Source organism: Lepidochelys kempii, chromosome 14 (genome assembly GCF_965140285.1).
Source record: "Lepidochelys kempii isolate rLepKem1 chromosome 14, rLepKem1.hap1, whole genome shotgun sequence".
NCBI lineage: Eukaryota > Metazoa > Chordata > Testudines > Cheloniidae > Lepidochelys > Lepidochelys kempii.
Window position 1 is genome coordinate 49,920,502 of NC_136393.1, and position 25,867 is coordinate 49,946,368.

Below are 25,867 nucleotides of genomic sequence, written 5' to 3' on the forward strand. Positions count from 1 at the left end.
CCTGGTTAATTACCATTACACTATCAGCCTAGGCTACCTTGTATAAGTTAAGCAAACGAACAGAAGCCCTTAAGCACACGTCGTTTTACGTTATCAATAGCCACTCTCTTATTGCATAAATTATGCAAATATAAAAGAGCTTAATTTGAAACCAGGAACCTCCTTTGCTTCGCAGATATTACGCAAATGAGAGACAAACCCACCACACTTCTGCTGGACCACAAACCTCTCCTCTTTTGCATAAATTATGCAAATCACAAAAATACCCCCTAAAGGCCGCTCACTATTCCATCCTGCAAGATTTCCCACCTCTTCTCATAAATTATGCAAATTATCAGTCCTGCGCAAACGCTCTGGCCCTGGGAAGCCCCGCCCCCTCCTGATTGACCTTTCTCCGCCCCTCCCAGCCTCTAGCCCCGCCCTTACGCAGCGTGGGGGCGTGGCCTCCCCTGCGCCGCCGGGGTCTGGGACCCGGATGGCCGTTTAGTCGGTGCCTAGACGCCGAGGCTCCCACATCGGGCCCTGGAAAAAAATAATAAAACAAGGGGGGGGGGGACCCGCCGTAATCCGCATCCATCCTCCGCCTGGCGACCCCATCCGCTCTCGGGAAGCCCGTATCTGGATAGAGCGGACCGAGCCCGATCCGAAGAGGTGGGTATCGACCCGGTTCCGACCCGCTGGGCTCGGCGCTCAGCCCCTATAAAGGAGGCGGGGGGGGGAGACGGATCGGCTTGAGCCGGTAGAACGTTCAGGCCTCCGCCATCTTGTTCCCAGCCCTCTCCTTCTCCCTAACCCCCCATCTTCATCCACATCCATCCGCCCCTCGGGGGCCCCCATCCTCCCCCCTGGACCCCCTCATTCCCGCCCAAATCGCTCCCCCTGCCACCTCCAGGGGGCATTTGCCCCTTGGGGGGCGTCTGGGGTCACTAACCCCCCCCCCAATTCAGAGCCTCAGAGCGGAGGGTTCAAGTGACTGTTGGGGGGGGAGTAGCCCCCCCCATTCCCCAAAACTTGTCCCCCATGGGCTCAGTGAGGGGTCACCATGAGGGGTACGCAGTGGTGGGGGGGCTGGATCCCTCTTGGACCCCCATTTGGCCCTAGAATTTCAAAGCCACTGAAGCTACCCCAGAATTTTAAAGGGGGCTGAGGGGTTAATGGGGTTTTTGGGGTGAGGGGTTTCTAGGGGGGGGGCTGGGCAGGTGGGGAGAGACAGGGTGAAGGCTGCTGTCACCCTCTCCCCCCCCCCATCGCTGTCAGTTTTGCCCCCAAGATTCAACCCACTGGACAAATCCGGCCTGCTCTTTGTGGGGTCCTGACACACTTTTAGGAGCGGTCTTGGGGTACCAGAGAAATCTGGGGTCCCTGTTGATGCGTGGGCAAGGGGTGAATCTCATTGTTCTTTCCTTATTTCCCCGGCACCCTAAAAAAAAAAAAAAATCAACCCCACCAAACATTTCAACCCTCATTTTGGGTGGGCTTTTAATGCTACTGTTGGGGGGAGTGTGAAATTTGGGGTGCACATCCCTGCCAGAGCAGGGCTGCATCTGATTGAACCCGCTGCTTTGGTTTTTTTCCAGTGGTACCCTAACAAAAAAAATGGAAACCACTGTAAAACCCTCATCTGTATTTCTGGGGTGGAATATGTTCCTCCATTGGGGTATTGTTGAAATGTGGGGGGGTAAATCAGCGCTAATTAAATCCCTTTTCATTCTTTCTGTAGCACCCTAAAATATTTGTTACTGACAAAACCTAGCCCACTTTTGTGGGGGGTACTAAGAAATGATGATGGAAATAATGGGCGGTCATTGAAATGTGGGATGTATGCTGGCGGTAGGACAGGGGTGCCATTTAATGTCTCTCTTTCCCTCCTATTTAAAGCGGCACCCTGAATTCATCTGAAAAACCCCATCCATGCTACTGAGATGGTACTGTAATTTGGGGTGCATGCCTGTTGGTCTCGTGTAAACCTCCTTTTCAGCCACACCTGAGAAAAATCTTAAACCGCTGTAAAAAACAAAAGCACCCCCTCCCCCAATTTTTGGGGTAATAGACAACTTTCCTCCTTGTGGGGTGCTGGTTTAGGGCACAGCCGGGGGGGTGGTGGATCGAAATGACCCCCAATCCTTTCTCGGCCGCACCCTCGTATTTTTAATTGGGGGGGGGGAACCCAGTCCCCCATTTTCAGGCTGCTGGAAATCGGGGTGTTGCTGAAATCTGGGGTAGGGGAAGGTGATTGTGAAGCAGGAGGTAGCTTTTCCTAATATTCCCCACCCTAAAAATAGTCCATTGCAATAGAAGGCATAAATATGGGGTGCTTGTAGTAGAATAGGGGGTGAATTAGCCCGTACGTTGATACCACCCTAAAAAAAGACCATGGGCAATTTAAATGATTTCATGGTGGTGTAGAGATTTGGGGGTGTATTTTGATGGTGTTGTGTAGCATTACCCCTCTTTCCTCTGTCCTGACACACCTGTTAGTCCCTCCTTTAAAATGATATTGGGGTGATTCACATTTGGGGTGTGTGACGGGATGAAGGAAGGTCTGTGTATCCCCCCCCCCCCCCCCGAAATAAGCCCCAATAACAAAACAAAAAAAAATCCACATGGGTGTTTATTTGGGGTGGGGGGGGTGCTGCCATTTTGGGGTGGTCCATTTGAACTCTACCCTATATTTCAGCACTGCCCTACACCTGCCAGCTGAAGGCATCAATCACAGATTCATTATCAGTCTGTGATTAGGGTGGGAATCAGTGGGTCTCTGTTGGTTTGGGGGGCTGAATTCTTCTTTTCTTTCTCACCCCGTAATTATCCTTGTCTCATAAAGACTGTTTAGGGCTATTATAATTGAATTTGAGGAGGTATGTATGTGGTGGAATGGAAATTTTACCCCACCCTTTCTTAATGCCAACTCAGGCTTCAGCAGCTAAATTATTTATATTCAGTCATTATCTGATGGTTTTTTTATTATTATTTTTTAAATTAGGTTGAAAGTGAAATTTGGGGTGTGGAGCGGATGCGGTCTTGTTTTTTTTAATCTAGGAAAGAAGTAAAATAAGAGATCTGTGTGAATTACTAATAAATATCCATTTAGATGTACAAACTCATTACATTTTGGGGTTGTGGAGTTGGTAATTGGTCCCGTATTTAAATAAAAATGAGAGACTAGAATAAAGAATGCATACCGTGCTGTGTATACTGTAGGACTAATAACATAGATTGAATTGAAATTACTGACCGTTATGTGGGCATTTAAAAGATGGGGGAGCGAAGGGGGAAGAATGGGGTTGGTATCCCTCGTTATTTTATTTTTGTTAATATGGGTGTGCATAGTTGGTGCAAATTATTACCGTATTGTGTGTCATCTGTCTCCTGAAGATCTGGGGAGCTGGGACAGAACCGAAGAATAAGCAGGCTTAGTTAGGGTTACAAGAAAATGAGGAATGGGGCGGAAAGGAATCAGCTAAAGTAATGGGTGGGGTCTTCTAATTTGCATGGTCAGGACAATGTCGACATTGGTGGGGTGTCTTTGACATCTAATGATGAATTTAGTAGTCAAGCCGTATCTGTGTGTCATGGCGACTCTCGGATTAAGGCTGGGGGTCTCTTACCTGGAATTTATGGTACAAAAACATTCATTAATTCAGTAACTGTAAAGATTTTAAGACACCTCCCCAGGGGTATGCCAGTGGCACCCTACTAAAGACAATGCTAAATTAATAAACCATTCTAAATGAACAGACATTATAATGAATTAACGTCCAGCTAGAGCCGTATTTGGGTACTGAAATCAGGGACCACTCTGATTATGCTGATGAATGCCAAATCCGAATGGTTTATTAATTCCATCTGCAGTGATATTCAGGATAACCTGCTCTCTGTACACTTATTGTTACCCAATGCACCAGTACGTTTTGCTGCGTTGTGAATGGATCCCCTTTTTTGTGGGGGTGATGCTAAAATTATACCTAGGGGAATCTTTATTTTCGTCTCCCTTCAGTACTCCTGATGGAGCATCCGTAATGTAGCCAAATTTATACGTTTCGTGGTGGGGAACTAAATGTATACCATCGCCACAAAGAGACCGGAGGAAGAATTCAGGTTTATGTGTAATGTCTTTTTATCAGGATGGCGCTAAAAGTAGGGCCAGGAGAGATTGTTAAACCTTCCCTTTAATTACTAGGTAAATAATCCACAAATATTAGCATGCATCGTATCTCTTAGAGAGGCCCCAAAATTACACTTACTCTAAAGCTTCATACACTGTTTGAGGGGCAGCCGATGTTACATGTGACTGTAATGGGCCTTTTAAAAAGAAAATCCGTAATTTGAATGATCAAAATTTGTGCAAAGAACTGGACACCTGAATAGCGAGGGTTTGCCTGATCCCAAATCAAGATTAAAATACAATATCAATTGTCACTTTCCCAGTGAGTTCGACTGGATGCTGCCCTGTCCCTGGATACTTCAGATGTAAGAGGAATTGGTGCTTAAAGAAACCCCAACCTCTCTGCTTCCTTCTCCGACAGCTTCCTTCTGTCTGCCAATCAAATATCTGTAAAATAAAGATTCTTCCCTCCCACCCCCTAAAAAAGTGTTTTGCCCCTTGGTCTCTAAGTAACTTGCAGTCATTTGTGGGAGATAATTGTCATGGTGTTACAATCTTAACACAGGATTTCAAAGATGGGCACTTAATGCGATATGTGTTTATCCAGTGCTGTATCATTCACCCTTTGATTATATATAAATCATGTTAATGTTTTGTATTTTTCTGCATCTAGTGGATACAGCTGTGAATTGGACCAGTTATTAATATTGTCTTGTTTACTCCTCACTTTGTGATGTGATTGTCCTGTTTATTTAACAATATTTGTATTTCATGGTGGTGGTACGTACCAGGTACACTTAATCCTGCCTGGATGGGCTAGATTATCTCTTCCAGGCCTACATTTCTGTCATTCTGTGGTGGTTGTATCCCCTGTTCATTTGTTAACAATATATATTGTGCGTGTATATTGTTAACTTTCTGTTTAACAATATATTTTTGTATTTAACAGTATATTTATTCATTCTGGGTGCATTTTAATCTTTGTTCCTAAAAATATCCTGTATTCTCTTCCTTTCTTAGCAATATTTCTTAACAGTATCTTGTATTTCTTAACAATGTCACACCAATATGGCTAACACAAGGTACTGCCACCCAATAAGAGGCATGCATGGTATCCTTAACAGTGTTTTCATTAAGTGTTTACTCCATGACTGGATTGTTTCTCCTTTAAATCTTAATAATCTTCATGGCTCTGGATGTCTTGCTAACAAGTAGAGAGATGTGAACAATCTACATCAACAATAAGAAATCCTCACAGTAAGAAATCATTTTGAATTAAAATGTCTGCAAATACAGAGTACTGCTCTTGAGACAAAAAAGCTGTTTATAAGGTTTGCGCCCCATCCCGCAATAATGACCCTTAGCTTTTACCTAGCACTTTCCATGTAGAGCTTTCAATGTTTTACTAAGAAGGGTCAATATCCTTCTCCCGAGTTTACAGATGTGGAAACTGAGTCACAGGGGAAGTGACTTGCCCCAAGGTCACCTAAGAGGCTGGGACGGAGCTAGTTCAAGGCAGGTGTCCTGAGTCCCTGTCCAGTGCATTATCTGCTAGGCCACAGGCTTTCTGTAAAGAAAATGCAGGATGGTATTTACGACTACAGAGCACTGTACGTAATCCACCAGAGAAATTAATTAATATTGGTGGTCATTGGAAACACAGAGGCTCGTACCAGTGTCTTTGCGCTGTGTGGGTTATTTATACTTGGCTGTATTGGTTAACAATCTTTGTATTTATTAAGATTCTGGATTTTTTTCCTCTCCTGTTCTTGACCAGTTGTTTTTTGTTGATTCCTTCCATTCCTCCTCATTTAACAGCGTTTGATTATTCTGGGTAGATTGTAAGAGGACTGTGTAGTTTTCATGTGGATTTGTTTGTGACCTTCCTTTGTTAATAGTAATTTTGTTAGCGATAATTGTGGATGGCTTGTAAACTGAATGCTTTGGATACACCTCTCCATTAGCAGGATTTTTTTTTGCTAGCCATATTTGTTACTCTCTGCAGATTGGACAGTTCTTGTATGGATTTATTTACACCCCTCTTTATTCGTAGGCTATTTTATGAGTTGTTCTTGGAGTGGATTGTGTTTACACTTTTATTTTCTCTGTCACGCATTCCTGTTCTCCTGCTTGATTCCCCGCCTTCTGAAAATCCAGCCAGGAATTAATTCAGGGTAGAGCAGTGGCCTGTTGGACAGGGGGTCAAACTAGAGGATGACAGTTATCCCTTCTGGTCTTAATCTGTGAAAATAAACCCAGCCATCAGTATCAAGACCTCCGTGAGGTGTGGCTGTAAAATTACCACCTGTCAGTCTGCGGCAGTGAAGCCATGCGTTTTAAGGGACCATTAGATCATCTGGTCTGAGTTTTCTTGTGTCAGCCTGGCAGGTTGGAAATCCCAAACGACAATAGCCGCCCCATGGCCTGTGATTTCCGAATCTGATCTCTCTGCGCCATGGATTGATCTTTAATTCTGTCCTCACCAAACCTCCCCCTAAATCGGTCTGCGCTTGGGGAGGAGGGGAGACATCTCTGGTTCTTTCCCCGCCGCCCCTCTCTTTCCCCCTCATGGCTGCTAAAAAGCAGCCAATCTCATTTTCCCCTTTCCCAGGCCCTGCCAAGGGAGCGCTTGCAGCCTCGCTGGGCTCTGGAGAATTCCTCCCACCTGCAGCCTTTCCGCCCAGCTGTGTCTTCCAGCTCTGGGCTGGGGGGTATTGGCTCAGCCAGGAAGTATGGGGAAATGGGGCACAGTGATTTCAGAGAGCGAGCGCACAGATTAAGCTTTCAATTAGAAACTGCTGCAGATACCTTGACAAGACACCTGCTTTACAGGGATGTGTTTTACAGCCAGGACTCTGGGTTTTGTCCCCAGCTCTGGGAGAGGAGTGGGGTCTGGTGGGTTAGAGCTGGGGGGCTGAGATTTCATATGGCTGACTCCAGGTAGCTTTATGCTGGATTTCCCCATCGCCAGACACTTGGGGTGAGTTGCACCTTCCGAAATCCCAGACAGCCCCATCCCGTGTCCTCACCCGACCCCAGTACTGAGCTATACCTCAGCTGTCAGGGAGACCCTGGGATCCCAACGTCTCAGCTGAGGTGAGCTCAGGCTCAGAGGGTGAGTCAAGGACGTGTCCTTAAAGGGGCAGGCATAGGTATGGAGGATGGAGTGAAACTAACCCCAGGGGTTAGAAACGCTTCCCTTCCCTGCCCCGGGTCTGACCAGGAAGGAAAACACCAATTGCCTCAGGGCCATGTAACTTGTTTCTTTGGGATTACACAAATGGCCTGATCAGTTTCATCTTCCCTTATTTGTTTGGGACTACAGAAATAGCTCCCTCATTCCTGGTTCCCTGTTATGTGGCTTTGAGGAAGTACCTGCGTCACTTTCACAGTCTCTTGTTGTTTGGGACTATGTTCGGAGCCAGATCTATTTCACCCCCATTGTCTTTATGTTGCAAGGGGAAAGTTTGAAATCCAAAGCAAACCAGCCCCTGTCACTTTGAAGTTTGAAATTCCAGCAAAACCTTTCCCAGGGATGCTGGGTTGGCTGACTTATTCTTATAACAACCCTCATGTTCTTGGACTTCAAATAAAAACTATACAGGACTCAACCATTCTCATAAAAAAACCAGGGCTCACTTTGTCTGATACGGTCTCCATCATTTTTTTTTTTTTAAATGTTACCTCCTAGGAAGTGGGTGAGGTGGTTTGTGTGGGACCTAACATAAGCACAGAGCTTCAAACCAATTCCTCCTGAAACACCAGCTTTCAGCGAAAAGGCAAATACGGCCTTTGGATTTGTAAGTGACAAGGAAACTAGGAAGCGCAACAAAATGGCAGGATTCCCGGATCCTCTCCCAGGCTCTAGCTGGGGTGTGGGGTTAGAGGGGATGGGGCTGGGAGCCAGGACTCCTGGGTTCTCACCTCTGTCCTTCCTGCAGACAGAGGCACGTTTCGCGAGGAGCCAGGAGGAACCAACGTACTCAATGACCTTCCAGCGCGATGTCAGATCGTTTGGGGCAAACAGCAAAGGGGAAGGATGGAAAAAAGTATTCGTCACTCAACCTGTTTGATACGTACAAGGGGAAGTCCTTAGAGATTCAGAAACCCACAGGTACAGGCACGAGGGGGAGCTGTGCTGCAGGGAGGCGGGTGGAGGGGTCAGAACAGGCCCTAACTTCTCTCTCCCTACAGTAGCCCCTCGCCATGGCTTGCAGAGTCTCGGGAAAGTTGCCATTGCCCGGCGTATGCCACCCCCTGCGAACCTGCCAAGCTTAAAAGCGGAGAACAAAGGCAATGACCCCAACGTCTCACTAGTACCAAAAGACGGGACAGGATGGGCAAGCAAGCAGGAACAGTCAGACCCAAAGAGGTGAGGAGCCTTCCGCTCTGTGTGAGGGTGGGCCTGGCTCAGAGGGGCAGGGAAATGGGACATGGGGCCTTTCCTCTCTAGGGGGCACCGGCTCCCATCTGGCCCCAGGTCTGAAGTCTCTTTCTCTCTCGCTCGCTCTCCATCGCCTGGCCTCTTTCATTCCCTCCATCCCAGTACCGATGCCTCGACAGCTCAGCCGCCGGAATCGCCGTCACCGCCGGCTTCACAGACGTCTGCCTCAAACCCACCGAAACGACCCCCAACAGCACCCGAGGTGAAGATGGTGGGGGGGGGGGGGTTTCCCTTGACAGAGATCAAGATCCTGGGGGTGCCTTTAGGGGAACTCCCCAAACAGTGTCCATGGTGGAGAACAAGGAGAGTCCTGACTCCCAGCCCCACCCAGCCCACCGTTCTAACCACCACTCCAATTCCAGAGTGGTAGAGAGAACCCAGGAGTCCTGGCTCCCGGTGCCCCTGTTCTAACCCACCAGATCCCACTCCCCTCCCAAAGCCAGGGGGAGAACTCAGGATTTCTCTCTTGCAACCAGCCTGCGTCCATATCGCTGACACCTAGACCCTGCTGGCATTTCCTAGGGCCACAGGGGGCGCTAGTGCTGGAGGTTGGTGCTGTAACCTCTCTGCCGAAGGAGCATCCCAGCCTTGGCCCAGGACCCGAGAGTGAATCAATGGAGCTGTTCAATGGGCAGCTGGGAACGTGGGGCTGGTGGGTGGATCTTGGGAGGCTAGTGGGGGCCTGCAGTCCCCAGAATCAACCTAACCCTGCCCCCTCCTTTGTTCTGTCAGAATCCCCCTACAGTAGCAAGCGGGGTAAAGTCTTGGGCACAGGCCAGCGTTACCCATGGAGCGCAAGGAGATGGTGAGTTTGTTTACTGATCCCCCAGAGTGGAGCTCGGGGCACTGTGCTGCAAGGAGCTGGGGCTTCTTAGGGGGATGCTCTAATGTCAAACACACCATTAGCCCGTGGAACTCTGCCACTTGATGTCATGGAGTCAAAGAGCCTAGCAGGCTCAGACACTTCAATGGCTGATGAGAGCTCTCAGACTCAGTTAGAGGGGATGAGACTTGAGGGCTCAAACCCCAACCCAACTGTCCAGGGCCTGAGCCCACTGCTGAGCCAGTGATCAGGAAGGACATGCCCACCCCCATTGGGCACCACCCACAGGCTGGTTTCTGGCGTGGACTTCTGAAGCAGCTGGCCATGACCACTCAGAGACAGGCTAGGTGGGTCCCAGTCTCATTCAGCCTGGCAGTTCCCTGGCTTGGTCCTCCAGGGTCATAGAGGTGGTAATTCCTCTGGTCCTTGGTCCTCCGGGGTCATAGAGGTGGTAATTCCTTTGGTCCTTGGTCCTCCAGGGTCATAGAGATGAAACACATTGGCCCTCAAGGGTTGGAGAGTTGGCACGTCACAGCCTCTTGCTTCTGGCTTCATAGAGGCGGAGGATAATAGGCTCACTAGGGTCAAAGAGGTAGCAATTCTCATCCCTTTGGTCCTGAAGGGTCATAGAGCTGGAAGATAATTGGCCCTCCAGGGTCATAGAGGGGACAATTCTTTCTGTTCCATGGTCCTCCAGGGTCATAGAGGTGGGCTAGACAGTCAGCCTCCCTCTCTCTGCAGGTGGAAAGGGATCAAGCCTACTGTCGCGATTCTCTCGCGAGGAATTTCCGACCCTGCAGGCGGCTGGAGACCAGGACAAAGCTGGCAAAGAAAAGGACACTACCGATGCGTCGTATGGGCCCGGACCAAACCTCCGCCCCCAGAGTGAGCCCTGCCCCTACAGGGGGTGCTCCCCCACCCAGGAAGGGGTGCCCCAATGCAGCACTGGGGGCCTCTGCTGCAGGGCGAGGGAGGGGGACACAAGGAGAGGCCTGTGACATTCTGTGTCATCAAACACCCCAATGTCCTGGGCCCCCTAACTGAACCGTGAACCCGGCTGTGTCAGCCAAACCTTGGCCAGCCCATTCCCCCGCCTACCACAGGGTCCCTCCACCCTACCCCCCGCGCGGGTCCCCTTCTCTGTGGGTCACGGCCTTGTTCTGTTCAGCTGGTCCCCTGTTTCTGCACCCCACCCCAGAGGGGCCGCATCTCTGTGCTGGGCCAGGTCCCCGGACAACCAGCCCCCGTGGCTGCGTGTTGCCTTACCCTTTCCCCCTTTCCTTTGCAGATGCGACGAGCTGGCGGGATGGAGGCGGGCGGGGCACTGATGGGGAGGTGCCCGAGCAGCACCCTGGAGCCCCCGACGGGCGGGCCGGGGTGGGCATGCAGCCCTCCGCCCCGCCCCACTTCCCTCCCTACCGGGGCATGATGCCACCATTCGTGAGTGTCCCAGGGACAGGGGTGGGGGTTTGCTCCGTGGGGAGGGGAGGGGGAGAGAAGAGGTGGCAGGGAGGTTTGGCCGGGGGTGGACACCCACACAGGGAAGTGATCCATCTCTGACTGAGGGAGTGTCAGCAGATCGAGGGTTATGGGGAGGGGCTGAAATCTCCCACCCCCCAAGCATTGGGGGGCCACCCTAATGGCCTGTCTCCCCTTAGATGTACCCCCCGTATCTCCCGTTCCCGCCTCCGTATGGGCCGCAGGGACCTTACCGCTACCCTACCCCGGACGCACAGAGGTGAGTGGAGGGGTTGGGGGGGCATCAGGATGCCTGGGTTCTCTCCCCAGCTCTGGGGGCGAGTGGGGTCTAGCAGTTGCATCCAGGAGCCAGAACTCCTGGGTTCTCTCCTTGGCTTGGGGGAGGGGAGTGGGGTCTAGTGGGTTAGAGCAGGGGGGTGGGGCTGGGAGCCCAGACTCCTGGGTTCTGTCCCTAGCCTCTCTGTGCTTCTCCCTCCCCCCCAAGGTTCCCGCGGCTGGCTGGGCCCCGCCCCTCGCAGCCCCCCCAGCGCGTGTCGGAGCCGGTGAGCCGCCCGCCCGTGCTCAGGCAGGACGACCTGAAGGAGTTCGACGAGCTGGACCAGGAGAATGATGAAGGCTGGGCAGGTAGCGCCCCTCACTGGGGATCCAGACCGGGGAGGGGGCGGGTGTCCTCGAAATCCCTCTGTGGGGGGTGGTTGGGGGGCGCTCCCTTCTAGCCCGGCACCCTGGGGTCCGGCTGCGGGGCTCTGATGCCGTCTGTCTGTCTGGCCAGGCGCGCACGAGGAGGTGGATTACACCGAGAAGCTGAAATTCAGCGACGAAGAGGACGGCAAAGAGTCTGACGAGGAAGGGGCCGAGAAACAGTAAGAGGGACCTGGGACGCCAGCCCCCTATCTGCCCTTCCCCTGCCCCCCATTGGGCCCTGCCAGCCTGTCCTGCCATCCTGCCCCCCGCTTGGACCCGCTGGCCCATCTTTCGCCCCATCCTGCCCCCTCCGAGCTCAGACTTGCTGGCCCGTCCAGGCCCCTGGAACCAGCCCAACCTGCCCCACATCCCTGCCCATCCCTTCACCCCCACACCCAGCTCCAAAAAGGACCCACCAGCTCATCCAGCCCCCTGGATCAGACCCGCCAGCCTGTCCTGCCCCACAACTCTGGATCAGTCTACTGGCCCATCCAGTCCGTCAGCACAGACCCGCCGGCCTGCCCCCTTCCACCCTCTGGCTCGGTCCCGCTAGCCCATTGTGCCCTGCATCTATGCCCCCCAAGCCCGGATCAGCCCCACAGGCTTGCCCCTGCCCCACCCACCCCCGATCAGAGCCGTGGTCCATCTCGCTGTGTTTATTGCTGATCTCTGACCTCTGCCCCCCAGCCAGGACAGCAAGGGGCTGGGCCTCGAGGGCAAGAAGGCCAGCAGCCCCAAGGAGGAGCTGCCCCCTGTCAAGGCGGCCTGGGCCGAGGGCTCCCGCCCCCCGGAGGGGGCCAAGGAACCGCCTGCCGCCCCCACACCTCGCCCCCCGCCGCCGCCACCCCCACCCCCCAACCGGGGCAACTGGGGGCAGCCCAACGACTTCCCAGTGAGTGTTTGGGGGGGGCTGGTCAGGGGGCACCCGGCATGTAGGGGGCTGGAGGGTTCGCTGTGGGGGTTCCAGGGGGACCTAAGGGCAGCGGGGCGAGAGCCCGGTGCGGAGTCGGGGGGCCGGACTAGGGTTCCGGGGCAGGGTGGGGGACGGCTGGGGCGAGGGGCAGGGCCCAGCTCCCCCTGACCCCCCCCCCGCCCCCCAGGCGCGCCCCCCGGCGCCGGAGGACGAGGACGAGGCGTGGCGGCAGCGGCGGAAGCAGTCCTCCTCGGAGATCTCGGCGGCGGTGGAGCGGGCGCGGCGGCGCCGGGAGGAGGAGGAGCGCCGCATGCAGGAGGAGCGCCGGGCCGCCTGCGCCGAGAAGCTCAAGCGCCTGGACGAGAAGTTTGGGGCCCCTGACAAGCGCCTCAAAGCCGAGCCCCCCAAGGAAGCGCCGGCCCCCCCGCCGCCGCCGCTGCCGGCCCCGGCCCCGGCCGTCCCCAGCCCCCCGGCTGCCACGGCCCCCCCAGCCCCTGCTCCCCCAGAGGAGAAGAGAGACCAGGAGGAGCCGACCCCGGCCAGCAAACCCCGGAGCAGCGGGAGCAGCACCAGCTTCGACGCCGGGCCAGGTAGGAGGCACCTTGGGGGCCCCGGGTAACCTGCCCCCCGGGGCCACATCTCAGCAGTGGCCGCCGGGCAACCCGCCCCCGCCCCCGGGGGCCGCGCCTTGGGGGCCCCGGGTAACCCGCCCCCGCCCCCAGGGGCCACATCTCAGCAGTGGCCGCCGGGCAACCCGCCCCCGGGGGCCACATCTCAGCAGTGGCCGCCGGGCAACCCGCCCCCGGGGGCCACATCTCAGCAGTGGCCGCCGGGCAACCCGCCCCCGGGGGCCACATCTCAGCAGTGGCCGCCGGGCAGGCGAAGCCAGGTGAGGCCTCTCTGCTCCCGTGTCGTGCCCAGCGACTGACGCCCCCCACGCCCCCCGTTCTTCCCCAGCCGAGCCCCCTGCAGCGCCTGCCCCCAAAGAGGCGCCCGAGGTCCCGGAGGAGCCAGTGATGGTGCCGGCCCCCCCGGCGGCCCCTGCCGCACCCAAGACGGAGCCCAAGGGCGAGACCGTGGCGCCCCCACGCCAGCCGCCCCCGGCCCAGACCCTGGGCTACTCCAAGTACCAGAAGTCTCTGCCGCCCCGGTTCCAGCGGCAGCAGCAGGTAACAGCTGGGGGGCTCCCTAGGGGGCGCTGTGCTGGAGGAGGGGGACTGGGGGGGTGCAGCCCTGCATGGGGGGAGCCATTGGGGGGGCCCTCGCTGGGGGGGTGCGGCCCTGTGTTGGGGGGGGTGCGGCCCCGCGTTGGGGGGGCCCTTGCTGGGGGGCCGTGGGGGGGCCCTCGCTGAGCGGCGCAGGGGGGTTGGGGAGGGCTTCAGCCCAGCGGGGGGGGCCTTGCCGAGCAGCACGGGAGGGTTGGGGGGGGCCTTGCCGAGCGGCGTGGGGGGGGGGCCTCGCCGAGCGGGTCGGGGGGGGCTGCAGCCCGGTGTGGGGGGGCGCTAACCCCGCTGTGCCCCCCAGGAGCAGTTGCTGAAGCAGCAGCAGCAGTGGCAGCAGCAGCATGGGCTGCCCCCGGCACCCCCCTCCCCCCAGCAGCAGGCGGCGGCCTCCCTGGCGGGCCTGGGCCCCTCGCCCGGTATCCACCCTCCGCAGGGGGCGGGGCAGCAGCAGGCCCCGCCCCCCCCACAGCAGGCCCCGCCCAAGGCCATGTACCCAGGCTCCATGGGGCGCCCCCCGCCCATGCCCCAGATGAACTTCGATCCCCGCTGGATGGTGATCCCGCCCTACATGGACCCACGCATGATGCAGGGGCGGCCGCCCATGGACTTCTACCCGCCGGGGGTGCACCCCTCTGGTAAGCCCCGCCCATGCCTGGGTCCTGTGACCCACTGGCCCCGCCCATGCCTGGCTCAGGGGTCTCCCTGGGCTAGACCCAAGTCCCATGATCGCCCACTGGCAACCCCCTCCTGGGGCCTGGGTCACGTCTAAAACAAGTCAAAAACCCCTTGGACAAGTTAGAGGTCTTCAGGTCACCAGGGCCCGATGAAATACGTCCCAGAATACTCCAGGAGCTGACTGGGGAGAAATCGAGCCGTTAGCGATTCCCTTTGAAAAGCTCCGGAAGACGGGGGAGATTCCAGAGGACTGGAAAAGGGCAAATCTAGTGCCCATGTATGAAAAGCGAATAAGGACCACCCGGGGAGGAGACCAGGCTGCTTCACTTCTGTACCCGGAAAGATAATGGAGCAAATCATTAAGCAGTCAAATTGCAAACACCTAGAAGATAATGAGGTGATAAGTGACAGTCAGCCTGGGTTTGTCAAGAACACAGCGCCCCAAACCAGCTTGAGAGCTTTCTTTGACAGGGTGACAAGCCTGGTGGCTGGGCGGGAGACGAGGTATATCTTGATAGTGTCTTGCATGAGCGTCTCATAAGCAAACTAGGGAAATACAACCTGGATGGAGCTACCATAAGGTGGGTGCAAAACTGGTTGGAAAATCGTCCCCAGAGAGTCGTTATCAGGGGTTCACAGTCAGGCTGGAAGGGCAGAACGAGTGGGGTCCCGCAGGGATCGGTTCTGGGCCTGGTTCTGTTCAGTATCTTCAGTATCAGTGATTTAGATAACGGCATACAGAGGACACTGATAAAGTTTGCGGCCGATACCAAGCTGGGAAGGGTTGCGAGTGCTTTGGAGGGTAGGATTAAAATTCAAAATGATCTGGACAAACTGGAGAAACGGTCTGAAGTAAATAGGACGAAATTCAATAAGGACAAATGCAAAGTCCTCCCCTTAGGAAGGATCAATCAGTTGCACGCGCACAATGGGAAATGACGGCCTAGGAAGGAGTCCTGCGGAAAGGGACCTGGGGGTCAGAGTGGAGCAAGAGCTAAATATGGGTCAACAGTGTAACGCTGTCGCAAAAAGAGCGAACATCCTTCTGGGCTGGAGTAGCAGGAGTGTTGTAAGCGAGAGACGAGAAGTAATTCTCCCGCTCTGCTCCGCGCTGATCAGGCCTCAGCTGGAGTTTTGTGTCGGGTTCTGGGCGCCACATTTCAGGAAGGACGTGGACAGATTGGAGAGAGTCCAGAGAAGAGCAACAAAATGATGAAAGGTCTAGAAAACTTGAGCTAGGAGGGAAGATTGAGAACCTGGGTTTGTTTAGTCTGGAGAGGAGATGAGATGAGAACGGTTTTCAAGTAGGTAACGGTTGTTAGGAGGAGGAGGGAGGTAAATTGTTCTCGTTAACCCCTGAGGACAGGCCAAGAAGCACTGGGCTTAAACTGCAGCCAGGGCGGTTTCGGTTGGACGTTGGGAAACGCTCCCTGGCTGTCCGGGTGGTGAAGCCCTGGAATAAATTGCCCGGGGCCGGGGGGATTTGTGAGAGCAGGTTGGACAAACCCCTGTCGGGGGTGGTCTCGATATCCTGAGTCCTGCCACCCGTGCAGGACTAGGGACCTCCCGAGGTGCCTTCCAGGCCTACACCCGCACCTGGTCACATGATCACCCCCATGCTTCCTGGTCTGGGTCATGTGACTGCTGCCATGCCCTGACACTGCCCCATTGGTGTCTAAGTGCATTGTGGGGGGAGGGGCATGGCTGCCTCCATCATGGGTAGGGCTAGTCTAACCCGGGGGGCTGTGGGTCTGTTCCAGGGGTGCCGGCCCTCTGACATGTGCTCTCTGCCCCCCCTCCAGGCCTGTTGCCCCGCGAGCGCTCAGACAGCGGGGGATCCAGCTCGGAGCAGTTTGAGCGTCACCCCCAGATCCTGCGGGAGCGGGGCACCCCGCCCATGGACCCCAAGCTGGCCTGGGGGGGAGACATCTTCGCTGCCACTGATCCCCGGCCCCTGGCCTCGCCCCTCCGGCAGCCAGACGAGGAGGAGAAGGGCCTGCGGTGAGTTGGGGGAAAGGGGCTGGCAGCCAGGGGCATGGATGGCATGGGAGGTCTGTGGGGCAGAGCAGAGGACATTGACGGGGTAGGGCATGGGGCAGGGGAGGTAGGGAGCCAGGTTTGGGGCAGGTAGTGGAGGGCCCGGCTCCTGGGCTGACGCCCCTTTTTCTCCCACCAGGAGTGAGACACCCCCTGTCCGCCTGCGGGAGACCGCCACCCCCCAGCCCTACGTGGGCAGCTACCCAGCCTTTGCCGAGAATGGCGCCCCGGCCCCCCTGCACCGCTTCCCAGGGGACGAGTCCCGCCCAGGAGGGCCCTGGCCAGCCGGCCTCGCCCTGCCCCCCAACACTCCAGGGGAGCTGGCCAGGAACGGGCGCCCCGAGGCCTTGGCCCAGCCCCCCCAGCGCCAGCCGGACGAGAAGCCCCCAAACGCCGAGGAGCCCAAGGAGCCAGGGAGGGGCCCCGGGTTCAAGGAGCCCCTGGCGGCACCCAAGAAACCCCCCAAGGAGGAGCCAGCCCTGCCCCCCAAGGAGGAGCCGGCCCTGCCCCCCAAGGAGGAGGCGCCACGCCGGGCCGAACGCCCCTCACGCCAGCCGCACGATTTCCACCGTCCGCCGCGGCGCGAGGCCAAGACGGAGACACGCTGGGGCCCCCGGCCGGGCAGCAGCCGGCGGGCGGAGGAGCCGCCAGGCGGCGAGAAGCCCCCGCGCAGAGCCGGGCCCATCAAGAAACCCGCGCCCCCCAAGGAGGAGGCTGAGGAGCCGCGCCCTAAAGCCAAAGAGGGCCCTGAGCCAGCGGGCGCCAAGCCGGACCCCCAGCCCGGCCCCAAGGAGCCCCCCAAGCCAGGCAAGGAGGCCAAAGCCAAGGCTCTGGTGAACGGCACCATGGCGGGGCCCCCCAAGGAGCAGCAGGGGGCGCTGTCGCCCACCCGCCGGCGCCGGGAGTGCCCCTATGACCGTGGGGGCGGCAGCTACATGGGGCGGGGGCGCGCCCGGGGCCGGGGGGAGTACTTCGCCCGTGGGCGCGGCTTCCGGGGTGCCTACAGTGGGCGCGGCCGGGGTGGCGGGGGCCGAGGCCGCAGCAGGGAGTTCCGCAGCTACCGGGAGCCTTTCTACCGCCTGGAGGAGGGGCCAGGGCCCGCGGGCGGCGGGGGGGGCCCCCGGCCCCGCAACGCCAGCGAGACACGTAGCGAGGGCTCCGAGTACGAGGAGATCCCCAAGCGCCGGCGGCAGCGCGGCTCAGAGACGGGCAGCGAGACCCACGAGAGCGCCAGCGATGTGGCCCACTCGGACAAGGAGGCGGCACCGGCCCCCCTGGCCCCCCAGCCCGCCAAGGGGGAGCGGCCCCGGGGCCCAGCCGCTCTGCCCCGCTTTGCCGACAAGATCCCGCCCCGCCTCTCGGAGCCGGGCGCCCGCGGCGGCCGTATCTTCACCCCCCGCGGCGTGCCCTCCCGGCGTGGCCGCGGCGGGGGGCGCCCCCCGGCCAGCACCTGGAGCCCCCCGGCCAAGCCCCCACCCGGGAAGAAGCCGGAGCGGGAGGTGGTGCCGGATTCGCCTGGCAAGGAGAAGGTGGCGCCGGGGCCCGGTCTCCCGGCGCCGGAGGATCTCGCCGGGCTCCAGGCCCCCCCCAAGCAGCCGGGGCCACCCCCCAACGGCACGGTGGATCGCAGCTTCGAGCGGCCCCCCCGCCGGCGGCGCCATGGCCGCTCGCAGCAGCAGGACAAGCCGCCCCGCTTCCGGCGGCTGAAGCAGGAGCGGGACAACGCGGCCCGGCTCAACGGGGAGCAGCGGGCTGGGCCGGGGGCCCCGGCGCACCCGCCGCCCCCCACCCCGGCGGAGGAAACGACCTCCCGGCGCGTGGCCGGCGCCAAGTCGCCCGACCTGTCCAACCAGAACTCGGACCAGGCCAACGAGGAGTGGGAGACGGCCTCGGAGAGCAGCGACTTCACCGAGCGCCGGGGCGGCGGGCCGGGCGAGAAGGAGCCGGGGGGCCCCCCACCCCAAGCCTTCCTGAAGGGGGGCGGCGCCCCCTCCCTGGGGGGCCGAGGGGCCGGCGCCGACCTGACCCTCGCCCAGCGCAAGGAGATGTCCAAACGGAGCTTCTCCAGCCAGCGGCCCGGCATGGACCGGCAGAACCGGCGCCCCAACCCCGGGCCCGGCAGCGGGGGCAAGGCCGGGGGCCGTGGGGGGCCCAGCGGCGGGCGCGGGGACAAGAGGGCCTGGCCCTCGCCCAGGAACCGCAGGTGTGGGGGCAGACACGGACAACAGGGGGCACATGTTGGGGGTGGTCGGGGGGAGGAAATTGGGGGGCAGCGGCCCGCAGGCCCTGGGGAGTGGGAGCCAGATGGGGGAGGCACTAATGGGGGCTCATAACGAGGGTACAGGGCGTTAATGACAATGGACCGTCACTGGGGGGGAATTGGGTGAGGTGGGCAGGGCCCAGGGGCACAGACACGTTGCTAGGGGTGGGCGGGGGCAGATGCAGGTTTGGGGGGGCTACAGGTGGGCAGGACTGGGGGGTGCCCAGCGGAGGAGCGCCCCCCACCCCTAACTCGCTCTCCCCCCAGCCGCCCAGCGGAGGAGCGCCCCCCGGGGCTGAGCCTGCCGCCCGGGCCCACCACCAGCGCCGTCTACCGGCTGGACCACGTGGTGCCCAGCGACCCGGCTGGCATCCAGCAGGCCCTGGCTGAGCTGAGCAGCCGCCATGGTGCCCACGCCAAGCAGTCGCCCCCCGGCACTGCACCCGCCTCGGGCCCCACGCCGCCGGCTCCCTTCCCCGCCCACCCGGGCGGCTACAGCCGAGGTAACAGCCCACCGGCCCCACCCAGCAGCCCGAGACCCAGCAAACTCGCTGCACGCGCAGGCCCCAGCCCAGCCAGGGTGGGAGCCGGCGCCCCTAGGGCCGGGGTCGAGCTCCTGAGCGTAGCCAGCATGACCCCACGGCGCTGGGGGGTCGTTTCCTGCTGCTCCCATTGGCCAGGAACAGGGAACTGTGGCCAATGGGAGCTTTGGGGGCGGTGCCCGCAGAGAGGGGAGTGCACAGGGGTGGGTTGGCCCCTTCTGGGAGCAGGGTGGGGCAGGGCAGGCAGGGGGGAGGCGCCTGCCATAAGTGTCGCGGCTCCCCGTGCCCTGAGCCCCCGCCTGGAGCCGGCTCCCCGTGCCCTGAGCCCCTGCCCGGAGCCGGCATGCCATGCCCCTTCCTGCACCCCTACCCCCGTACCCCGACCCCCTGCCCGGAGCCGGCACCCCGTGCCCTGAGCCCCTGCCCGGAGCCGGCATGCCATGCCCCTTCCTGGACCCCTACCCCCGTGCCCCGACCCCTCTCCCAGAGCCGGCACCCCATGTCCTGAGCCCCCTCCCGGAGCCGGCACCCCATGCCCCTTCCTATCCCCCTATCCCAGCCCTGAGCCCCCTTGCCCCTTCCTGCACCCCAGCCTGGTGTGAGTGAGGGTGGAGGAGAGTGAGCAAAGGGGGGGGAGATGGAGTGCGCAGGGCGGGGCCTTGGGGAAGGGGCGGGACCCCAGGGAAGGGGTGGGGGAGACCCTGGGTTGCCTTAAACTCAACAGGTGATCTTGGGTGTAAGAAGGTTGGAGCCCACTGCCCTAGAGTGCATAGACCCTGGGCCCCGTTCCCTGCCCCCCTGAGCCAGCCAGTCCCCGCCCCGGGGCCGGAAGGGAGCCGGCGCCCCCCAGAGGACAGGGACGCACTGACCCCCGCCCTGTGTTTCAGAGCCTCCGTTCCTGGCCAAGACCCAGCTGCTGCAGTCGGGCGCCAGGGCCCTGGGGGACGTCCCCGGGGTTAACGGTTTCCTCCCCAGGCGCCGGGATCGGCCCCACAAGCAGGAGGTGAGAGGGGACGGCGGGAACCGGGGGGCCCTCCCCCAAGCGCTTGCCCCCCATGGCATTAACACTCCTCTTCGTCCCCCGCAGGACCCCCTGGGCTATTCCCACAGCCCTGGCTTCCCCAGCCCCAAGCAGGACCCCCCCAGCGCCCACCTGGGCCAGCGCGGCAGGAGCAGCTCCTCCGAGGGGCTGGCGCCCCACATCTGGAGCCGGCTGCAATCCAGTAAGGAGCTGGGGGGCAGGACCCAGTCGCCCTGTGGCCGCTGGATCCTTCTCAGGGGGCAGTTTGTGTGGCTGCTGATAGATCCCCTCCCCCCAGGTGCCCCCAGGAAAACCTACCGGCCCAGATCTGTGGAGCCCTGGATGGACCCGCTGAATGCCTTTGAAGACGTTGTCAGCACAGAGGTGAGCGCGGGGGGCAGCCCCAGGGGCTGTACTGCAGGGAGCGGGGCAGGGGCAGCAGGGGGCTCTCCCGGGCAGTCGGGGCTGCCCCCTAACCTATTCCCCCCCACCCCCCCAGATGAGCCAATCGGACAGCGGGGTGGATCTCAGCAGCGACTCCCAGGTCTCGTCGGCCAGCTGCAGCCAGCGCAGCTCTCCCGACGGCGGCCTGAAGGCGACCCCCGAGCCTGGTGTGGGGGGCACGCAGGGCGCCCCTGGGGCCGAGGGGGCAGCACCCAAGGAGCAGGGCAGGAGGCCAGCACCCAAAGACACCAGCCCTCACAAGGACAAGAAGGTAGGAGGGGGGCTGGGGCCCTACGGGGGGGGCTGATCTGCTGGTGGCAAGAGGGGGCGCTGAGCTGGGGCCTGGGGGGGGGGCAGGAATGGCTGGGGGCCAAGACTTACCTCTCCCCTCCCCAGCAGGCCAGCAGCCCCCCGGCTGCTCCCCGGGCCCTTCCTGGCCCAGGCCCCATCGGGACGGAGCGTTCCCAGCGAGCCGAGATGGCCAGGGAGAGCAGTGGGGGCCCCGAGCCCAGTCCCGAGCCAGCGACCCCCAGCCCTGGCCCCCCCATCCAGTTCGGGGCCAGCGACAAGGTGAGCAGCACCCCGGACGCCTGGGTCCTAACTCGGGGCTGGGGGTTAGAGCGGGCAGGGGATGGGGGGAGCCTAGATGCCTGGGTTCTCCCCTGGCTCTGGGCAGGGAGAGGGATCTAGTGGTTAGAGCCAGGGGGGCTTGAGATCCAGGACGCCTGGGTTCTCTCTTGGTTCTGGGTGGGGGCTGGGGGCCAGGACATCTGGGTTCTATTCACCTGGCTCCCGTCCCTGCAGGACACTGACCTGGGGCTGCTTGTGAGCGAGGGCAGCAAACCTGGCAAGGAGCCCCCGGCCCCAGGCCTCACGGAGGGGGTGAGTGAGGGGTGCCCGGATGCCTGGGTCCTGTCCCAGCTCTGGGAGGGGGTTGGGGGAAGGTGAGTCCCAGGACTCCTGGGTCCTGTCCCAGCTATGGAAGGGTGAGTCCCAGGACTCCTGGGTCCTGTCCTGGCTCTGGGAGGATGATGGGGATCAGTGGTCTGGGGGGGCTGGGAGCCAGGAGTCCTGGGTCCTGTTCTAGCTCCGGGAGAGGGCTGGGATTGGGGGAGGGGCAGTCCCAGGACTCCTGGGTCCTGTCCCGGCTGGCGAGGGCGCGCGTTTTCACCTGCTGCTGTTCTCTCCCCAGCTGGCGGCCGTGTCCCGGGAGTGGGAGCTGCTCCCGCCCCCCAGACCCAGCACGGCCCCCCAGCCCGTGCCCGGGCGGCCCTGCGAGCCCAGATCCCTGGCCCTGGGGCCAGCGGCCTGCGCCCCCGGCCTCCCCGCGGAGCCCTCGGCGTTCTCAGGTAGGGGTGGGCGGCATGGGGCACTGGGGGGCCGTGGGGCCAGCCTGGGTCTCACTGCTCACTGCTTCCCCCTGCAGGTGAGAGGGGGCAGAGCCAACGGCCCTACCCCGAGCTCTTCTACAGCAGCCAGCCCGGCATGGCCCAGGTACCCTCCGTCTGGCTGGGGCGGGGCAGGGGGGCTGGCCGGGGGGCTGGGCGGGTGGGGCTGGCCGTCTGTCTGACCCACGCCCTCTGCCCCCCCCAGCAGGTGCCCAGCCCCCCCGTGGAGTCCCAGCTCAACAGCACCGGCAGCTTCCGCCCGGGGACCCCTTCTCTGCATCCGTACAGGTAAGGGGGAGCGGGGGTCCCTCGTATTCCCGGCCCCCCCGAGCCGGCCACGTGTCGACGCTGGGCGAGGGGTCCCCGTATTCCCGGCCCCACCCCAGAGGGGCCGCCTGTCGGCGCTGGGCGAGGGGTCCCCGTATTCCCGGCCCCACCCCAGAGGGGCCGCCTGTCGGCGCTGGGCGAGGGGTCCCCGTATTCCCGGCCCCCCCGAGCCAGCTGCCTGTCGGCGCTGGGCGAGGGGTCCCCGTATTCCCGGCCCCCCCGAGCCAGCTGCCTGTCGGCGCTGGGCGAGGGGTCCCCGTATTCCCGGCCCCACCCCAGAGGGGCCGCCTGTCGGCGCTGGGCGAGGGGTCCCCGTATTCCCGGCCCCACCCCAGAGGGGCCGCCTGTCGGCGCTGGGCGAGGGGTCCCCGTATTCCCGGCCCCACCCCAGAGGGGCCGCGTCTCCCGTCCGTGTCTCCGCTGATCCCCGTCTGTCTCCGCAGATCCCAGCCCTTGTACCTGCAGCCTGGCCCGGCCCCCGGCTCCCCGGCGGCCCCCGTCCTGCCCGGCTCGGCCCTGCTCTCGGGGGTGGCCCTCAAGGGCCAGTACGTGGAGTTCTCGGCCCTGCAGGCGGCCGAGCTGGCCAAGCTGCCGGCCACGGGGCTGCTCTACCAGGCAGCCCCCCCCTTCCTCTACAGCCCCCCCTTCTGCGGCAGCCAGCTGGGCCCCGAGCAGCCCCTGCTCCAGGTACGGGGGTCTCTGGGGGTAGGGGAGATGGAGGGTGGGTGGGAGAGGGGGTGGGGCTCCCTATGCCTGGCTCCGCCCCTGATCCCTGGCTCCTCCTCCTCCGCCCCAGGTGCGGCAGGAGCTGAACCCCCCCTCGGATTTCTACGCGGGCTCCCTGCCGCAGGCCAACCAGAGCAACTTCCTTCAGGGCCCGGGCCCCGCCCAGCAGGTGAGCCCCGCCCCCTATGTGCTGGCTCCGCCCCCTGTCTCTCTGGCTCCGTCCCTGTGCGCTGACCCCTCTCCCCCCGCAGATGCTGCTGCCCATGGTGGATTCGCAGCTGCCCCCTGTGGTGAACTTCGGCTCCCTGCAGCAGGGGGCGCCAGCAGCCCCCCCACCCCTGCCCCTGGTGCCCGTCACCCCGGCCCTGCGGCCCCCGGGGCAGCTGGCTGGGCGCCTGGTCCCCTCGGCCGTCCGCGCCTTCCCCCATGGCATGGGGCGCACAGAGGTAAGGGGGAGGGAGGGTCCCCGGCTTGGGGAGGTGGAGGGCTGGGGGTACTGGAGGGGCCCCGGCTGAGCCCTGCTCCCCTCTCCCCACAGCTGCACCCCATGGAGCTGAAGCCCTTCCCCGAGTACCGGAAGCTGAGCAATCCGGGGGGGCGAGCCCCAGCGGTGGGCAGGTGAGTAGGAGCGGGGGGTGCTGAGCCCCAGGGGGCCCCCTCCCACTGGGACCCCCTCACCTACTCTCCTCTCCCCCACAGAGCCTGTGTGGGCCCCTTCGGCTCCCGCCTCCGGGCCCCAGGATCCAGCTACGCCGGGGTCAGCCGCAGCCAGCGCCCGGATGGTGGCCCACCGGTGAGCCAGGAATGGGGCATGGGGGTCTGGCTTGGGGCCTGGGCCCTCTTTCCTCTGGGGGACGCTGCCCTGATCCAGCCCCTGGGCGAGGAATGGGGCATGGGGGGCTGGCTTAGGGCCTGGGGCCTCTTCCCTCTGGGGGACGCTGCCCCGATCCAGCCCCTGGCCGAGGAATGGGGCATGGGGGGCTGGTTTAGGGCCTGGGGCCTCTTCCCTCTGGGGGACGCTGCCCCGATCCGGCCCCTGGCTGAGGAATGGGGCATGGGGGGCTGGTTTAGGGCCTGGAGCCTCTTTCCTCTGGGGGACGCTGCCCTGATCCAGCCCCTGGGTGTGGAATGGGGCATGGGGGTCTGGCTTGGGGCCTGGGGCCTCTTCCCTCTGGGGGACGCTGCCCCGATCCGGCCCCTGGCTGAGGAATGGGGCATGGGGGGCTGGTTTAGGGCCTGGGGCCTCTTCCCTCTGGGGGACGCTGCCCCGATCCGGCCCCTGGCTGAGGAATGGGGCATGGGGGTCTGGCTTGGGGCCTGGGGCCTCTTCCCTCTGGGGGACGCTGCCCCGATCTGGCCCCTGGGTGAGGAATGGGGCCTGGGGCCTCTTTCCTCTGGGGGACGCTGCCCCGATCCAGCCCCTGGGCGAGGAATGGGGGTCTGGCTTGGGGCCTGGGGCCTCTTCCCTCTGGGGGACGCTGCCCCGATCTGGCCCCTGGGTGAGGAATGGGGCCTGGGGCCTCTTCCCTCTGGGGGACGCTGCCCCGATCTGGCCCCTGGGTGAGGAATGGGGCCTGGGGCCTCTTCCCTCTGGGGGACGCTGCCCCGATCTGGCCCCTGGGTGAGGAATGGGGCCTGGGGCCTCTTCCCTCTGGGGGACGCTGCCCCGATCTGGCCCCTGGGTGAGGAATGGGGCCTGGGGCCTCTTGCCTCTGGGGGATGCTGCCCTGATCTGCATGTGGGGGGAAGTTGCACCCCATGTGTGTCTGACTGACTCTCTCTCCCCCTCCCCCAGGTCTCTCAGTCGGACGTTCTCTGCTGGACCCCCAGGCCCTGGGAGCGACACCCCCCAGCACACGAGGGGCCCCCCACCCGCCGGCCCCCCAACCAGAGTGACAAGCAGGATCCTGGCCTCACCCACCAGCGCTAGCCAAGCCCCTGCTTGGGTTGGGGCCATGACCTGACCTGGGCGGGGGGGGCCCTGTTGCCTCCTCCCCCTCAGTGAAGTGGGGAGGGGAGGACCCCTTCTCCCTCTTAATTTCTGAGCTGGGGGGATTCCAAGGGGGCAGGGAACAAGATGGGGGGCTGCCCCTACTGAATGTAACTGGAGTTGGTTTTGATTCACCTGAATTAATTTTGGGGGGCAGGAGTTGGGGTCCCCTGCCTGGCTGTGTGTAAATATATGTGTAGGGCAGGGGGCTGTCTCTCCCCTCCCCCCACTGGGGGGGGGGAAGGGCACCCCAAGGCTGGGGGGGGTGGGGATGCCCACAGGTTTGTTACAAAATAAACTGAAAAACTGTTTAAAAAAAATAAATAAAAGGTTGAAAAACAAAAGTGGGGGGCTGTGGTGGGGGGGGCAGCTAGGAGCCTTGTAGGCCCTGCTGCTGTGGGTTGAGCTATAGGGGGCCCTGTGCTTGGGGGTGGGCAAGGAGCCTAGAACCCAGGGGTAGCCAGCTTGAGGGTCCATCCGTCCTGTCCGGGGCAGGCACACAGGGACCAGGGCTACTGGCCATTGATGGACCTACCTTCTAGTACTGTTCCGCCCCCTGTTCAAGCCTTGGCCTTCACAACATCCTGTGGCAGGGAGTTCCCCAGGCTGACTGCATTGGGCTGGTGTTAAACCTGTCCCCACTTCCTTCCAGGGACGGCCCCTCAATCGTGCGTGAGGAGGAAATAACCCGTCCTGAGTCCCACTCCAGGGGGTGCCCCCCAATTCCCCTCATGCTGGGGTGACCCCAGCTGCACCCCATGTCCCCCCCAGGGATTTACATGGAGG

The 25,867-nt window shown here is 61.3% G+C and overlaps 1 protein-coding gene across 5 annotated transcripts; it reads left to right on the top strand.

Annotated features, from left to right (window-relative positions):
- Positions 1-457: 457 nt before the first annotated feature.
- On the top strand, positions 458-25,415 carry PRRC2A (proline rich coiled-coil 2A). Of its 5 annotated transcripts, none has more exons than XM_078848703.1 (32): positions 458-651; positions 8,047-8,219; positions 8,300-8,477; positions 8,652-8,751; positions 9,282-9,354; positions 10,114-10,257; positions 10,661-10,812; positions 11,031-11,110; positions 11,336-11,475; positions 11,624-11,714; positions 12,223-12,427; positions 12,636-13,038; positions 13,406-13,617; positions 13,973-14,306; positions 16,149-16,347; positions 16,523-18,586; positions 18,911-19,146; positions 20,073-20,188; positions 20,273-20,408; positions 20,505-20,590; positions 20,706-20,921; positions 21,047-21,220; positions 21,455-21,532; positions 21,843-21,999; positions 22,077-22,144; positions 22,244-22,326; positions 22,809-23,052; positions 23,162-23,260; positions 23,343-23,537; positions 23,630-23,709; positions 23,791-23,884; positions 24,887-25,415. In XM_078848703.1, exons 2-32 carry the CDS (start codon positions 8,108-8,110, stop codon positions 25,019-25,021), a joined length of 6,684 nt encoding a protein of 2,227 aa, XP_078704829.1. In that variant the 5' UTR covers positions 458-651; positions 8,047-8,107; the 3' UTR covers positions 25,022-25,415. The 5 variants fall into 5 exon arrangements, with proteins under 5 accessions (XP_078704829.1, XP_078704832.1, XP_078704830.1 ...); XM_078848706.1 differs by having other exon boundaries at positions 22,247-22,326; XM_078848704.1 differs by having other exon boundaries at positions 21,050-21,220.
- Positions 25,416-25,867: the final 452 nt, after the last annotated feature.

Coding starts and splice junctions, on each gene's coding strand:
- PRRC2A (XM_078848703.1), top strand. CDS start 8,108: ATGTCAGATCGTTTGGGGCAAACAGCAAAGGGGAAGGATGGAAAAAAG. Junction 9,355..10,113: donor CCATGGAGCGCAAGGAGATG/GTGAGTTTGTTT, acceptor CTCTCTCTGCAG/GTGGAAAGGGATCAAGCCTA. Junction 11,111..11,335: donor CCTACCCCGGACGCACAGAG/GTGAGTGGAGGG, acceptor CTCCCCCCCAAG/GTTCCCGCGGCTGGCTGGGC.